This window comes from Lepisosteus platostomus, chromosome 19 (assembly GCF_059453375.1).
Source record: "Lepisosteus platostomus isolate fLepPlt1 chromosome 19, fLepPlt1.hap1, whole genome shotgun sequence".
NCBI classification, from domain to species: domain Eukaryota; kingdom Metazoa; phylum Chordata; class Actinopteri; order Semionotiformes; family Lepisosteidae; genus Lepisosteus; species Lepisosteus platostomus.
The window spans coordinates 7,214,114-7,231,022 of record NC_142629.1 but is presented as its reverse complement, the minus strand read 5'-3'; the positions used below and the strand labels follow the sequence as shown (position 1 = coordinate 7,231,022).

The following is a 16,909-nucleotide window of genomic DNA, read 5'->3' as shown; positions in this document are numbered from 1 at the left end:
GCACCTTAGGAGAAATGTCTCAACTTTTTAAACTGGTAAATCCAGAATACTGCTTTCCTGACACTGGGGATCTAACAGCTCTTGAGAATTCTAGAGTTGTCCATCATCCTGGGCCATTTCACTCTGTGAGCTCAGATACACAAACACAGTCTGCTGGTTGTGTGCTTCTGATCTATGCTTACTAGGGTCTTGCTTTAGACCATCAGACTCATTTAGTTAGTGATTAGTGACCTCTGTCTCCCTTCAGTTTAGAAAGTGACTGGGCCATGACACACAGCAGATCTTTGTAAGCCAACTAAGTGTGGACAGAAAGTGTATACCACCTGGAATTAAAAATGTTTTTTCATTTCTGTTTACAAATTTAGAAAATTAATAATAAAACTGAAATAGCATGGTTGGATAAGTGCCCTCCTTGTAATAGCAATCCTGAATTAGCTCAGGTGTAACAAATTGACTTCAAAACCACACACCACGTTAATTTGCCTCCTCCAGTGTTAGACTGTACTGAATCACATGATTTAAGGATAAATTCAACCGTTCTGGTAATTTCTCTTTTCTGGGTAGTGCACTTCAAAGCAAAGACTCAAGCTGTGAGCACCAAGGAAAAAAAAACAGAAAAAAGTTGTGGAAAAGCACAGATTAGGGAATGGGTATACAAAATTTCAAAGGCCTTGATATCCCTCGGAACATGAACAAGATGATTGTTTAGAAATGAAAGGTGTTAAACACCACAAAGACCCTGCCTAGATCAGACCACCCCTCCAAACTGGATAACCGAGCAAGCAGGACACTGATCAGAATGGCTACCAAGAGGAATATGGCAACTTTGGAAGAGCTACAGGTTTTTGTGGCCTAGACTGGTCAAAGCGCATATGACAACATCCCAAGCACTCCACAAATTTAAGGCAATAAGGAAGCCATTACTGATGAAAAACACTAACCAAGCATTAACAGTAAAACTGTAAACATATGACAAAATCTACTGTGGCCTGACAAAACTAAAATGGAACTATTTGGCTTAAATACAATGAATTATGTTTAGCACAAACCCAGCACACAACATCATCCAAAGAACACCATGCCCACTGCAATGTATAATGGTAGCACCATCGTGTCATGGGGATGTTATTCACGACAGGGACCCTTGTCAGGATACAAGGGGAAATAATGGCGCAAAGTACAGCAAAATGTGAAGTATGTTTAAGACAGTATAGATAGTATAATTTCTATAATCAATGTATATTCAGGTGGTTTTTGTCTTAAAGCACGTTTTCTAAAATAGGCACAATTCCAGAGTCTAAATACCTTACTGACATGATGAATGCATGTGGCAGGTCTATCACAAGAATCTGTTATCCAGAATATTGATCTGTGACATAAACAAATGAAGTACAATGATTAACAGGATGGGCAGGGTTATGTAATATTCCAATCACACCCAGAAGCAGCAGCACTGAGCTAGCCAGGAATCCTTGTTTTAGATGTGAGCCGTAACGATCATTGAAGCAAAAAGTTAAACGTAGCTTCAGGCAAAAAAAAAACTCTCAAGACTGATTCATCTTCAGAATTTAAAGCAGCAGTAACAAAGACGTTAGATAAAATAACAACACAGCAGGTCAGCACAAATGCTAGTAACTGCGATTATTAATAATGCATTCAAATTCTCCATTCCATGGAAAAGTAGGTCATCACGACCTTCATGCACATCATGGAGAAAAGCACCAAAATCGTCAAAACATTTCCATTCCAGAAAAGGGTTTGCAAAAATTCCCATCTGCAGTAAGATGCTCAGTAAGCTGAGCAAAACTGTGCCTCTGTGCATGGAATACTGAAAGAAACTTCAATAGGAATGGGGAGTTTTCCTTTGAGAATCATTACTGAAGCTACAGTCTGAACCAGGCCAGTACATGCAGAGCTAAAGCACCAGAAAATTACCCAGATTCTCATTTAATTAAGCAAGGACTATGCATGTCACTATTAATAATGAAATTATACTCTGTTATCAACAGTGGCTATAAGTTTATTATATGAAATATTATACATTAAATGTTGATTTTGTTTTAATACATCGATTGGAGGTGCAACACTCATGGGAGTTAAAAGCAAGCTGTTTGCTTTGCAAACTATATATGTGGGAAACAAATTGGGATTTCCAGATGGTATGATTTGGAAGCAGTTGCGCGAGGTGCTTCACAATGAGAGACTAATCCACAACGAATATAAATCTCCATACGGGATCCATCCTGCTAGGATAAGGACAACGCATGCTAACTTCGTCACTTCTGTGCTAGTTCTCGAAATACTGAACTTCAAACTTTACAGATATCAATGATACAGATATCACCCGTCCTTAGGATGAGACGTAAAACCGAGGTCCTGACTCTCTGTGGTCATTAAAAATCCCAGGGTGTTTCTTGAAAAGGGTGTAACCTGGCCAAATTTCCCATTGGCCCTTACCAATCATGGCCTCCTAATAATCCCCATCTATGAACTGGCCTCATCACTCTGCTCTCCTCCCCACTGATAGCTGATGTGTGGGGAGCGTTCTGGCGCACTATGGCTGCTATCGCATCATCCAGGTGGGGCTGCACACTGGTGGTGGTGGAGGGGAGTCCCCATTACCTGTAAAGCGCTTTGAGTGGAGTGTCCAGAAAAGCGCTATATAAGTGTAAGCAATAATAATAATAATAATAATAATAATAATAATAATAATAATAATAATAATAATAATTATTATTATTATTATTATTTCTGATGTGAAGGTAACTCCTATACAGTAAAACAACTTTCTATTCTTAAAATGAGATACAAACGGAAGTTCATGAAATGGGAAGAGAAACTGAAATTAGTTTACTACTACCCAGAATTAACGGTCATCAGCAAGCACCGGATATCAGACACACAATAAAGCCCCTGGCAATGGCTCCCCTTGTGAACTTTCAATTGGGCGCTTATGATAGGATAGGCTCAGGCAGAGATAAGGGAGGGCTTTTGTTCCACGGAGTTCTGAGTTTTAATTCAGTATTGATCTTTTTAATGCCAGCTCATTAAGGACTCCAAAAAGGGAACAACAGTTTGTAGATATTTCCTTTTTGATGCCTGCAGATTTATCGATCTTCTCCCTGAGACAGGGGTCTAATGCATTCATCTACTAAGCAAGAGACAAACTAATAAAGACACTACACACATATATAAAAACACGGATTCACATGGATGTCATCTCAACTAAAAATGTACCCACTTGGTCTTTCAATGCTTTAAATTACTTTTTAATCCTTCCCACACCTAGTGTTTTTATGAATAGCAGAATGTGATATATAAATGTGCAGCAGGATTGTAGCAGAACTGTAACATTCAATATTCTTTTGAGTACAGTCTGCCTCAGTCTTCCGTAGGGATATGTAATCTTTTCAGAACCGTTTTAGCAGTCACAGAAAACATGTGAGGTGGAAAATACAAATGACATACAAACGAACTCTTTGAGGCATAAGATATTGGGTGGATTGGATAACGTGAAGATTCACAGAGTCTGACTCAAAAACACAAAATGGATGATTACCAAACAGATAAGCCCAAGAAGTGGAGGATAAACTTATCAAATATAAGAATTATATTGTAAATAAAAGAAAGCAGTAAAATCAAATTTTGGCTGCAAACACAAGGTTTTAAAGGTACAAGGAAATGACGGGGTGGAAGTCTTAGTGAAAATGCAGTTGAATATCTTTCAAAATTTTCATCTTATATTCATGCTCCAATTGCCTCTTTCAGAGAAATTTCACACCTTGTTAAATTAAACCACAGGTCACTGTCCTCATTTGATAGCATATTAAGCTATCACAGTGTGTTGCCTCAAATCACCTATGACCTTGTCAAACCTCCTTTTTAAAGTAATCCTAGTCCCTTAGCCTTCGTAGATAAAGTTAAGACTAACTTGTTCAATGATTCTGGTGGAGCACTCAATCAATGGAATATGATTTTCGTGTTCTAATAAGGTGGAATCTAGCCTCCACCATCTTCATGAGATATATAATGAAAATCCAAATATCCATTAAATGAATATTGGGACTGGGAGAAACACCATTATTAAAACAAGCTCAAAATACAAATGTGGTACAATCCCGGTTCTACTTACTCTACAGCCTAGTGGAAAAGACTAATCTAAGGACTGCTCACATGCTCCTTTTTATAATGGCCAGATTCTAGCCAAGTCACAGCTCTTAAAATTTTCACAATTACATCTGCTACTTAAAGTGTGCCAAGAGAAGCACTGTATTCCAGGTGTGAAGCCTCTTTTATTAGGGGGCTGCCTAGAGGGCAAGGTAAACTCCTGCACAGTTCACAAGGAGAACCTGGTGTTTTATGGGGTGCGGGACAGGAGATTTGAGGTATGCAGGAACTTTGGAACAGGCTGACTGCTCAAAGAAAGGGATGGCAAATGCTTATTGTGCAGAGTTGGCGTGTCTGCAGGTTTTCTTTCGAGCTCCGCTTTTGAGGACTCCAATCAGCTCGTTACTGGCTTAATGGGACCAGTTTAACAGCTTCGCCCAGCTTTTCAGGTGCTGCTGCTTTGAAGATACCTACAAGACCTGTAGATACACCAGCCTCCCAGGACCAGCATTGCCCATCCCTGGTTTAAGAAATGAATTAAGAAACATCCCTTGTCCAGTGAGAGATCTGCATTATTGTATTAGTTCCACATTCTATGTTCCAGCACTTTTTAGAGGAGCAATCAAAGGCTGCTCATCCTCCTTCTCTCTGCTCATGCATTTTCAGGATATAATACACAAGCCTCAATTTCATGTCTTACAACAAGAACTATGAAGCGTCTTGAAAAGAACTGCCCATTATTAGACACAAAAGAAAAATTTCAGACATCCCTTCGGACCGGGCTACGCAATATCCCAAAAATGCGGCAGATCGGAGGCACAACTGTTCCGTTTGGATCCGGACGTGTGGAATTGGAAGCGGGTTTGTTACACAGCTCTCGACAAGTTTTCTGAACAGCTAATGAACTCTCCAGCTTGCACTGCCAACAATTAAAGCAGGTTCTGCCCTTTCCTGCTTACGCCTGTAAGCCATTTCGCTTCAGCGTTTCCCCTCATCCTAATTGCTCCCGGGTACAGAAGCAGGAAGAGCTCGCTTGCAGAAACGGGCAGCCAAACGCAGCCCAGATGCAGTCAACCTGATGGGGCATTGTGGGGGGGATCTCCTTCAGCTTACATGTCTGGCGAGTGAACGGTTTTGACGTGGCCGGCGTAGAGCAACTTGTCGTCCATGGGAATGAGAACCCTCAGGCCATCCTTCAGCTCGTCCTTGTCGATGACACAGTTGCGAGGGGCTGCAAGACAGGGGGGAAACTCAGGCTGAGAAGCGGACAAATGTCTTGCGAATGGTCTGACTGTACAAAGGGGATCTTGTTTCCCGAACTGACCTCTGGGCCTGCAGGGCCCGTCTGTCCCGAAGCACCAAGACCAACAAATTACAGCGCCACAGCCTGGATGTCCTGGTGTGTAAAGAAACCTTAAGCCCTCTAGGGGGCATCTCCAATCCACTTTCAAAAGGCTGCTCTCCCTGTTCCCCCAGGGCCTCTGTATTCTGAACTCTGCCCCTCTTGCTTTTTTATGAACTTGTAAAACGGACTTCCCTGGCAGGTCAGTTATTTCAGGCGCCTTAAAATTAAATCCAAATTTGACAGCCGTCTGCGATTAACATTCCAGTGGTACCGAATCTACGCCTGGACGCTCATGTTAGTATGGGGATTTGTTGGTTTATTAATGAGGGGTTCTTCATGAGCTTGTGTCAATGTATTTTTACCATACATGCACAAAATAAACACTGGTCCATTGATTTTGAATTGATATGAAACACAGGCATTCTCCCTAGCTGTAGCTAATGCACGAACAGTTTTCTAACACTCCTTGGAATGCAAGCAGTGTAAAATAATAGAACAAAAGGAGACAAGACAACTGCAGCACCACTCTATGTGAGGCTCGGAATGTCAATGATGTGTAATGGGGTTTCAGTGTGGCTGGCATTCAGAGGAGCAGCACAGGAGACTCAGGCTCACCAGGGGTGCTGGGCCGGTCTGTGAGAGCGCTTGGTGGGACGTTCTCATCCTCGGAGAAGCTGCTGTCCTGGCTGGGCTCAAAGTCCTCATCGGCTGCCATGCTCTCCATCAGTTTGCTCACTGCCCCTCCTTTCCCCCGGGCCTGCTGGACAGAAGATACACCAGAACACACTGGGTCCAGATCTGCCAAACACAAGGCGCTGGATATAGACGCATTTAATTCGGCCTGCCGCACATCAGGAACACTCAAGTTCAGGAAATCATTTTTAAAGGACCATTTTCTCCTGCGAAGTCAAAGGAAGGTTCTGTAGTTGGCATGTGGTAACAAGTCACTATGCATGTTCGTTTTTCTTCTTTTTTTAAGGGGGCGGATTTCTGGCATGCATCAGAAACTCATGAGAGGAAGGTACATGATATTTAAATAAACCCAAAAGTGCTAAAAATCTATATAAAGACCCCATTCCCTCATTTCTCTCCTCATTTTCCACAGTGCACGTCTTGTTAAAAATATTAATGGACAAAATACTTAACAGTGCCTTGCAAAAGTATTCAGACCGTTCCTAACTAAAACTTCCAAGGGTAAGATAAGGTATGGTAAATGTCAGCAACCACCAAAGGGAAAAAACTCAAATATGGTGAGACCCTTAGACACGATAATTGGCAGAAGCTGACCTTTGTCAGCAATTGCAGCCGCAAGTCTTTTCAGTATATTAACTTTGCACATTGGCAAAACTCTCTGAAATAACTGTGGATTCTTGATAGGGCTCATGTGAGACGACAGCTCTGTTTAGTGCTCATTCAAACACCCACTGCCCTAGCAAAGGATAGGTCAGGACGCATTATTTTTCAAGATCAGAAGAAGGTTTGGTGTCTACCATTCTGCGCTTTGACTGTGCTGTCGATTAGGTGTACCACATATTTATGGGCTTGCAGCTTTACATTTTATTTGGACATTACGTTTTGTGCAGGACTCCAGAAGGGGAATCTCGTCTTTGGATATCAGTTCAAACAAACCTCGATTTTAACATCAATGCTTTGTGTAATACAAAAGCAGCACGGGGGCTGTCTGTTGTCTGGGGTTGTGTGTGTTGCACGGCCCACCTCTTGCACTTTACCTCTTTTTTAACCTCTCTGGCCTTGGTCTTCCCCTTGCTCCTCCTCCCGGGGCTTGAAGGGGGGCAGGGCAAGCACGCCCGCCCTTCTGAGGGGGTGCTGGAGAGCTGGGGGGGTGACAAACACAGAGGACTCTCTTTACCTTTCTTCTTCTGAAAAATATAAAAGGAAAGCTAACGGCACAGGCTCAAGTGAGGATCCACAGGGAAGATTGTCACTCACTGCTTCCAGACAAACTGCGTGCAAATGTATTTTTATTAATAAGCCACAGGGATATAACGAAAGACAAAAACTGGTAACACTCTTTAAAATTCCTTTCCCCACTTGGTTTCAAATGCACAGATCTTGGTCATTTCATATCACTATATAGGTCTGGCTGGGGCAAACATATTTTCTTCATGTTGGCATGCTTGGTCTAATAGTAAACGGATTCAAAATAAAACCTTGTGGGCAAGGTGGCACAAACAACTTAAACCTAGTTCTGTAATGGTGTGAAGTCACTTCTACTGCGTCCCAGGTGAGATGGGGATGAGGAAAGAGAGTGAGAGGTAGGAGGCGGAACATAAAAAAAATTATCACTGGCAAATCTCAGCCTGGATCATTCCAAATTCCAATTTCTTTTTTGCTGCAAGCTATGCTCAGTTGGACGCCTGTTGTACTATGAAGCCTTGTAGGACACCTGCTGTGAAATATGCAATGTAAGCCCAGGCTCAGCAGTTGTTTTGGAGGCAGCGGGTGGTGGTATGTGAAGAGCAAAAACGCATTGTAAGAGTGAACGACACTCGGAGAGCAAGCTTACCTTAGGAGCATCTTTTCCCTCCTTTACTTTGCCGGCTTCTTTCTTGGGGCTGTGCGGCACAGTCCTGGGGAAGCGAGAAGGTTTGGGGGGCAGGGGGGCCGTAGGGCTCCTGCCTGATGGCGAGACAGGGGTGGCAACAGTAGCGTCATGGAGGAAGATCCTCTCGCTCCTCCGGCGTGTCCAGCGGTCCTCGTCACTGCCCTCAGCCCCGAAGTCGAAGCTGAACTCCCTGGGAGACTTCACCTTCTTTGGCTTCCTGCCCTTCTCGGCCATCTTGAGCTTGTTGGGGCCTGCCTCCTCTAGCACATCTCCCGTCGAGGGCAGTGACGGCTCTGGCCCGGCCTTCTTGCCATGCAGCAGAGAAGGGGACTTGATTTTGATGTCGCTCTCCGAGTCCGTGTATTCAAACTCCGTTCCTGCGGGAGGGAAGAAGTAAAGGTGTCACGAATAGGGTGCTTCCAATAGCACCCTGACTGAAAAAGGAAAAACAAAGGTGGCAAACTGTCTCAACATGTAGACAGCCCACCGCCAAAGAGTTTTCTTGATTTTTTTTTTACTTCAGAAATTAAAAAAGGCAAACAATCTGTTCATGTACAAAATGAGTGGCAACGATCTTTTCGTGCACATCTGCTACCGAGACAAAGGCAGACGCACAGCCGTTCCACCTGACGGCTTTTTCAAACGAAGCCCAGAAATCCCCTTTGCCTGTTGGTTGGGAATTGGGTTTCATTCATTAGCTAAAGACAAACAGATTAGCTATCACGACTGCTTTAAGAGTCCAAACCAGTTGGGGAGAGAAGTTCACGCAAATTGTTTTGCCACTTTTCACCTTTCCTTTTTCAATGAACAAAAACGTGCTGCTTGGAACTTTCTGGAATTTGCATTTTCCATATGTTCTTGGGGGCAATAAACAGAAAGGCAGATTCACTTTTGAGTCGGGTTTGTTCTCTTCTGAGGCTGTCTTGTGCGCCTTCTGGTGACTACAGCTCTGACTGTGTTAGATCGCTGTAAGCCAAATGAGCTCATATAAGACTGACCATCACCCTGTAGGCGTCCCTGCAAACTGTGAGTGTGTGCCAACTCAATGCTACTGCAAAGGGCGCAGTGCAAGCCAGCCATAGCTGTAACAATGGGCTCTGTGCACCACCATCAGAATTTGCTTTTTTATGTAGTGGAAGTGCCGCTTCAGCTAAAGAAAAGAGAATAAACGTGTTTTTTTTCCCTAGACATGAATGGTACAAGAAATGCGCACTGATTTTTTTTTTGTTATACACTGCCTCCTGCATGCTGAAGAACCAAGGCAAAAAGCGACAGCCCGCTTCAGAAAATAGCTGTTCTGCAATGAACACATAAGAACCTTGTTTTGGAGAGTGACTTCACTGATGGACCATCTGTTTGGAAAGGTCAGCGTATTGGCTCCCAGGCATTATTTGATCGGCACAAGCTGCACTGTTCAGGAACCATAGAGCTTTTAGATCCCTTACTGGCCCTTCAATAAACTGTGTACTTTCTCCCCCCTGTCAGAAGAAATTATTCAAGATTCATCAGCCAGATGTGCAATCTGGTACAGGTTTATTTCCTTAGCTCATTCATTTTACTTAGAATGAATGTGCTATCATTCTGGTATGGAGCTTGAGAGAAAAAAAACATCCACTCGGTTGCTAATGTGAGGCACGTCTGCATCAGACTTGATCAAATGTTTGGCACCATCACACGCTCATTACTCTCTCTCACCAAACTGCTGTCTTTGAGCTTCTCTCTCTATGAGGATGTGCCACACAGAAGTACAGAATTCTCTGAAATTTGTAGACCCCCCCTCGCCACCCCACTTTGCTTTCAACATTTGGTAAAACACAAAAATTGCCCACTCCAAATGGAAACAATAATGTGAAAAGACTGCAGGACGCAGATGAAAATGAAAGCCAGCGTTTTGAAATGCATGCCAAAGGCCACAGAAATCAAATGGCTTGGCTGTATGGAACGAGCAAAGGAAATCTGATCACCAAGGCAAAAAGAGAAGGGTTTACATGTCATGAAGAGCACATTCTCATTGGCATGCGAGTTGTTAATTACCCAGAAGGCTTTGTCTCTCTTCCTTCTTCTTAGCTTTCTGTTTGGCCTCTAACTGAACGACGGAGAGAGGAGTAGAGATGATTGGGGAGGGCATGGCACTGGCGGCAAACCGAGCGAGCAGCCCTAACCCACTCTCATCCAGAGAGGGAGAGCAGAGGCCATCACTTCTCTCTATCTCGTAGTCATACTCTTCGTCGTCATCCTCCTCTTTCTCAGAGGTGTAATCTGCCAACAGAGAAGAGAAAAAAAATTCACACAAGGCACTCTTGACAGAAGGGGGCTGGTCCATGCAAAACGTACACGAGTCGGCTTAAGACAGATTATATTTTAAACTTTGAGAGAGAAGCGTAAAAATGCCACAAAAGAGCTTTACAATTTGACACCTACGTGTAAAAAGGATCAGTGGGGATCGTTATATTTCCCCTGAATCACTATTCACAAAAATAAAACATTTGAGGAAAAAATTAACAGTAGTTAAGACTGGCATTTTGAAAGACTTCTTGACAGCTGAGATTTGCCTCAGAAAAAAATTCTGTTTTAAACCAACTCATGCAGCATGTAGCTCTATCCAATCTTAAACTGGTTTTGACTGATCAGATTACTATTTGCCATGAGTGTTATTGGATTTGCTTAAAGAGTATTCTTGGAAAAAAAGAAGCATGCAAACACATACAGTCATGCAGAACAGATGTACACTGAAACACAATGTCGCCTACAATAATGTAACACACATGCATTTTCTGTCATACTACCACAGACATTTTAAGGCTACTTGCTCACTGAATATGTCAACATGGTTCTCATCTGTCAAAGTAATCTGGTGCCGAAGAAGCTAAATTTAGCCCGGATAAAGTGTTCCTGTATTTATACAGGCGTTTATCTTGCCAATAAAAATGATTAAAGTACAAGAACTAAGCTTAGTTCAATGCTGAAACAGTGTGACAAGCAGGGTGGGCAGCATCTAGTAGATACAACAGAATTAAGGGGAATTAAAGCAGGATTTTATTGTGCATGCTATTCAGCATCTTTGTAAAGTAAAAGGCTTGTGATGCAAAGCTACAAATAAAGCAAGACCTGACAAGAAAGGCTGGTGCTACTCTTTGCTGATTTAGCTGAATGAACACAACAATGGGGTAAAAAAAAGAAAAACATATCTGCTGCAAGCAGAAATCCTTACTAAAGGAGACATAAATTATTAACAGTTAATTCTAAGAGAAGCTTGTCACAAGTGGGGAGGGGGAGAGAGCTGTCGAGCATTTTCAAGGACTGGATGCTACAAACAATAAGTAGCACTAACCCAAGATCCCACACATTTAGCTTCATTAGCTAATGAAAAACACATTAATAGACATAGACAAAAAAACATCTTAGAACACGACATTCAAGGTTATTGGCAGCCAGATGCTGGTAAGAGCATTTAATAAGCAGAAGGTGTACAGGTTAATGTGAGAAGTAAACAGAGGATTTAAAAGCAGGAGACGTTTGGAATAAAAAAAAAACCAATTAAGTTGAAGCACCATGATTTTGACAGAGCACATTCTTCTTAAACATAAAAACAATTAAAATATATATGGTTAAGGAAATTCAAGCAGGCCTACAGCAAACAAAGCAGGCTGTGTGCAGGCAGACCTTCACAGCTTCTGGGGTCTTTGTTAGTTATCATTCCTAGTGCCTTTCAAATGCAAACTAATGGAACAGTTGAAGAGTACTGTACATCTGAGAGTTGTTTTGGAGTTCTGGCCTTTTTAGCCATGGTTATTTCTTTAAAACAGTTGCCCCTGTAAAAATGTATCATGCTTCACAGTCTAATACTGTCATAGTGAGTGGGGGGAATTTGTGTTCGAGAAGGACAAAGGAATTCAGTCCAGAAAATAAGTTATACAGACTACGAGACTGATTTACATTGATATTTATGGCAGTGCATTATTTCAAGCATCATGAATAGATTAAAATATTATATCAACTCAAAACCAGTGCTATGGTCAATATGGAGGTTTAGTGTCCTTTGTACTGTTTAAACTTCAAATGGGGATGAACCTACAAGAATGACTAGCTTGTAGCCACTGATGGGCCTCTGCATCAACTGATACACTGGAAGTGTTAAAGAGCTGGAACTGGAGAAAGTATCCTTCTAGCTTCCAGAGAAGAAACATTGCATCACCTTAATCGTATCACACTCTAAAGTGGTTGTTTCCCCAATTTTCATGCTGATGGACTTTGCCTGCATTAGGATATTGAACCAAATAACTCCTTTCCAAAAAAGGTTGCGATATGCAGGTCTCTATCTGCTTTTGCACATAGCTGATCTCACAACACATGGAGGAACACACCCCCACATCTACTTTTGTAAATTACTGTTATAAAACAAAACGCTGAAACTCAATCATTTCAAGTCATATAATTATAAATGCTTCTAAACGTTTGAGGTCGTGCTGCTGGAAATCCACTGTGTTTTTACTTAAAATCTAAATATAAAAACATTTTTTTTCCCCAAGATGAATGCTCTTTTTCGGAGAATTGCAACCCCAACCAGCAGCGTTTCAAACGTCCATTTGAGAAGACAAAATCTGCGCAAACAGTAAAGCCTTCTTTAACCTCAGTCATGGAAACCACAACCCGTTTACAGGAGAAAACCACAGGCTCCCTTTATTTGACAGAGCATTCCCCATCTTTGTCCAGCACCCATGACTCCTAACCCAGTTCTTTAGGATCTTCATTGACAGCATCAAATTAAAATTGTATTGGTCTGCTGGCAGTAGGACGCAGGATGATGCATTTAGGAATTAGTGATGAAGTTTTTCACACTGTGTATGAAGATGCACAGAGCCATTATGGGGAAGATTATGATGTGAAATAAGGCAAATTGAGCATAACTTCACAGACCTTTTAGTTTAAAAACAGTTAAGGTATAAGCCATCTTCTCAATTAGAAATTCATATTTCACCTTCATTAAATAAATGACTAGCTAGCACTTTTAAGGCCGCAACCCAGAAAAACAATATACAAAAGAGATCCTAAATCCTCCCATTCACTTTGCCATTTCTTCAATATAGCATCTTCTTGAACAAGGAAATACCCCAGGGATTTCACCAAAACATTCGCTATTTTTAAGTGTTTATTCCTATTCATCTTTAAGGACGGCACTTTTTAGATTCTTTACAGAGGGAATAAAAAGCACGTTTCCTCATGCCGAGTGTTCAGTCTCTGCACCACGTTCCTGTCTGCTCTTTATAACTCACTTCAGGTCTCTATTTTAATTAGAAAGGGATTAGTAAAGGATAAGATCTCAAAGATGGGTGTAAACTTCGGGCTCTTGTGCCTGGCCATGGTAGAAAGACAATTTCCAATCCCTGCCTAAAACCGGATTTAAGGACTCATAGAAGCCCTCTCGAATACCAAAGAGATCAGTTTTGATGAATGCTTATTCAAAGAAATAACCATGGCATTTTGACAACTTTGGCAAGGTTAAATTTGAAAAATTAAACAAATTCAAGAGGATTTGTGCAAACATCTCATTCATAGGCTCCACGGAATATTAAAAGTCAGGTTTCAGCTTTTCTTCTGCGATGTAAAATGTGCGCACATTGGGGGAGGCGGGATTAGTAAAATGTTAAAATTCAAAAGCTTACATCAAGAAAAGGGTGATGCTCCTACCTACAGAGCAATGGTCATGGCTCAGGTGACATGGAAAGTGACCTCGTGCTGCGCAGCTGTCTGCCCTACTCCCAGCCAATCACTTTGCCTCTTTTTTGTTTGCAGAGGGATGAGCAAATGCATAGACCAATACAGACATTCAAAAGCATCATGGGTAGGAGGAGGGGGTCAGAGGTGGAGGGGTGGCCAAGCAGCTGCAGGGAGAAAGCAAGCAATCTAGAAAAGCTAGGTTATTCATTGTTTAGTAAACAGGGAAAGCCATTAGGTACCCTATTGTCCAAATATCCCTTCATGATGACCAAAGAGGAGCAGTCCGACAATCCAAGTAAAAAACTTTGCTGGAGTCATTCCAAGCTGCGACCAGTTGCTGTACCAAGCACCTCTACTGTAGGGGAGCTCACCACAGGATCACAAACACCCATTATGTCAACTATAAAACATGCTGATAGGCTTCATATTGCCCTCATTACTCTTGCACCCTTCTCTAAAAACAATTATCTTCATGATTTAAAATATGGTTACTTTGACCTTACTCTTACGATATTTTGCACTAGAAGATGATGGCCCCAAAGCAGCTGAGATAACTAGCACCATGCTACATGCTGATCTGCATAATCTGGGTTTTGTAACACGTGGGCAAAAGGGCAAAGTACTCATTAACGCGGCTTTTCCTCACATGTTCCTCCCCTTTTAAATGAAAAGAAGAATGTGCTACTACTGTAGTGAATTTAGTAAAAAAAAAAGTTGTTAAATGTATTAGTGTTCAGCAAGCAAGGGTGTCCAGAACATCAAGAAAATAATCAAATTTAACTCTTGCCTACTACCAGTGCTAGTTGTCTTATCACTGGTGTTCATTATTGTAAGAATTTGCTTTCAGTTTTAGTTTTTCTTTTTGACCATTTTTTTTTACAATACAACAGGTCATCTTCTGATTGGACACACAATATATCAATTTGCTTTGACCAATACTGAAACAGTGTTGCAGTTTCAGCTTGGAATTTTATAGGATTATCAAATGTCTAACAAAAAGGGATATTTGAATAACAGAGCAGTAAACTGCATTTGGGAATGAAGTGAAGCAACCTAATAACCTAACAGGAGACACAGCAAGAGAGACAAAGCACACTGTTTTCTTTTAGTTAAAAATGAAATCAACATGTTTAATAAAGCTTGATACCAAACCGCAGTACAAAGAACAAGCTATTCACACACCCACACAACATTTTCCAATTTACAATTCCACTGACGCCTCTGAACAAGGCCAAGCAAAAACAGGAACAAAAAAAAGAAAAATCAAATAAAAGAAATCATAAGGGGGACTCTAAAAAGAGCCAATATTATAAATCACAGTGATACAGGTAGAGAAAATGGCAGGCTATGCTGCCAACATTAAAGATGGCCGCCTTAGATTGAGGTCACCACCAATGATGGCCACAACCATTGTTGGGGGTGGAAGGAGTAAAATCGGGGCTACCATCTTTTTTTTTTCTTTACGTATCGAGGTTTTGGTCTAGTAACCTTGGTCAAACGAGTCTTCCGAAGAGTCACTGAAGGAAGACCGGGCCTCTGCCTCCTGAAGCAGCAAAGCAAAGTGCTTGTGTTTTTTCTTGCTGACCGCCTGTTTTGATTTGAGAGTTCCTGATGGCAAGCCTCTCTTGCACGATTGTCGGCTCTTCTTGGACACAGAACTGTACAAGCCAGGCCTTCGGGCCTTGCCTGCTGGGATACTCAGCATGGAGTGCAGTGGCCATCCCTCCTTCATCGATTCATCCTCCTCTTCCGAGTCGGTATCTGTTTTCAAAGACAGGCATCGTATCAAATGGACAGTACAGCAATTCTCCCCTAGTTATACATCATGACCCTTCTGCTTCTATCACTATTTGTGCAGTGATGCCGGATATCCCCTTAAGATAAAACACATCAACTATATACTAAAAATGCATCCTTTCTTTACAACAGTACAAGCAGAATGAACAAGAGCGACAAAGTAGCACATTTCACACATTAGAGCTAAAACAAATACACAAACTTCACCTTCCAATCCAGCTAGATATGTCAAAAAGACTGAACCAAGAGCTTTGCTCTATTACACATTTGGAAACCATGAATTTTTACAGTTTAACTCGTAGGCTATGAGTATAGGAATATGTAGCTTCCTCCTGGCTGCCCGCTTAGAGAGCTGTTTATGCTCTGCAGCGAAGTACAAGCAGGTTACCACCAATTGGATAACTGGAGCAAGCACTTTGACCAACTGAGACCAACATGGACACCTCTCTACTTTGTGGTTTAATTTGGGTTATCAGTACTACATTTATTTTGAGTATTTCATTAAATTAGTATGTACTCCAAAGTCTGAAAGTATGCTATACCACACCAAATTCAGTCATGTTCATCAATATTGTATCTAGATCATGGAAAAATAAGAACAATCAGAGATACTGAAGTAGAAGACAACTACATATGACTACATAGAATAAAATAAAATGTATTTATCTCAGAGTAAATGATTAAACAGTGCAGCAGCAGCAAAGATTTAAAAGTGCACTGCGATACCACTTGCACGGTGATAAAGGATAAAATCATACATCTTTCAAAAAATTTGTCAGAAGGCACATGACCAGAAATCGGGAATGTGCAGTCATGCATTAACCTCCATTTTCTTATAACTTCATTCTTTGAACCGAAGAAAATTGTGCGTTCTTATTCCTGTAACACATAAATCTTTAGGTCTTGTGCAAACGAACCAAAGGAAAACCTTCTATAGATTAAAAAAAGAAAACCTCTCAAAGAGCTTAAACTTACTGTATGAGTAACTGCTGACTTCGGATCGAGCAGGAGAATACGATGCTTTCAGCTGACCTTTAACCTTTATCTCAGGGTCCATGTTCTTTGTTTTGGCGGCCATTTTGTTTTTACCTCTGGATGGTTTCTGCAAGAGGCTAAGACCTTTGGAGAGGTTTTTCTTGCCTTCCTTGCCTTTCATCTCCATCTTGTGGAACATCATGTGCTTGTTGCAGCTCCCCGAGCTGCTTTTCAATTTTCCTGAGGAGCCATCTACAAACTTAAAAGGGGACTTGTTCAGTTTATTGAGTTTGGTCAGAGACAAGGCTTTGTCCAGTTTGGTTGCTAACTGCTCCTGTTCACTCACTCTCTTCTTTTTCTTACTTTTTAACTGCACCTGTTGGGGGAACGATTACATTACA

The 16,909-nt window shown here is 41.5% G+C and overlaps 1 protein-coding gene across 5 annotated transcripts in view; it reads right to left on the bottom strand.

Annotated features, from left to right (window-relative positions):
* The window catches only part of tnrc18 (trinucleotide repeat containing 18), an 83,344-nt gene that overhangs the window by 17,847 nt on the left and 48,588 nt on the right, over positions 1-16,909 (bottom strand). The window contains exons 15-21 of one of the 5 annotated variants that reach the window (XM_088612938.1): positions 16,509-16,884; positions 15,225-15,497; positions 10,053-10,277; positions 7,980-8,395; positions 7,183-7,332; positions 6,068-6,212; positions 5,221-5,338 (exon numbers count right to left, since the gene is read on the bottom strand). In XM_088612938.1, the coding sequence (XP_088469064.1) occupies positions 5,221-5,338; positions 6,068-6,212; positions 7,183-7,332; positions 7,980-8,395; positions 10,053-10,277; positions 15,225-15,497; positions 16,509-16,884 (1,703 nt within the window). The remainder of the gene's footprint in view (positions 1-5,220; positions 5,339-6,067; positions 6,213-7,182; positions 7,333-7,979; positions 8,396-10,052; positions 10,278-15,224; positions 15,498-16,508; positions 16,885-16,909) is intronic. The other 4 variants (XM_088612939.1, XM_088612941.1, XM_088612942.1 and 1 more) reach the window with 4 other exon arrangements.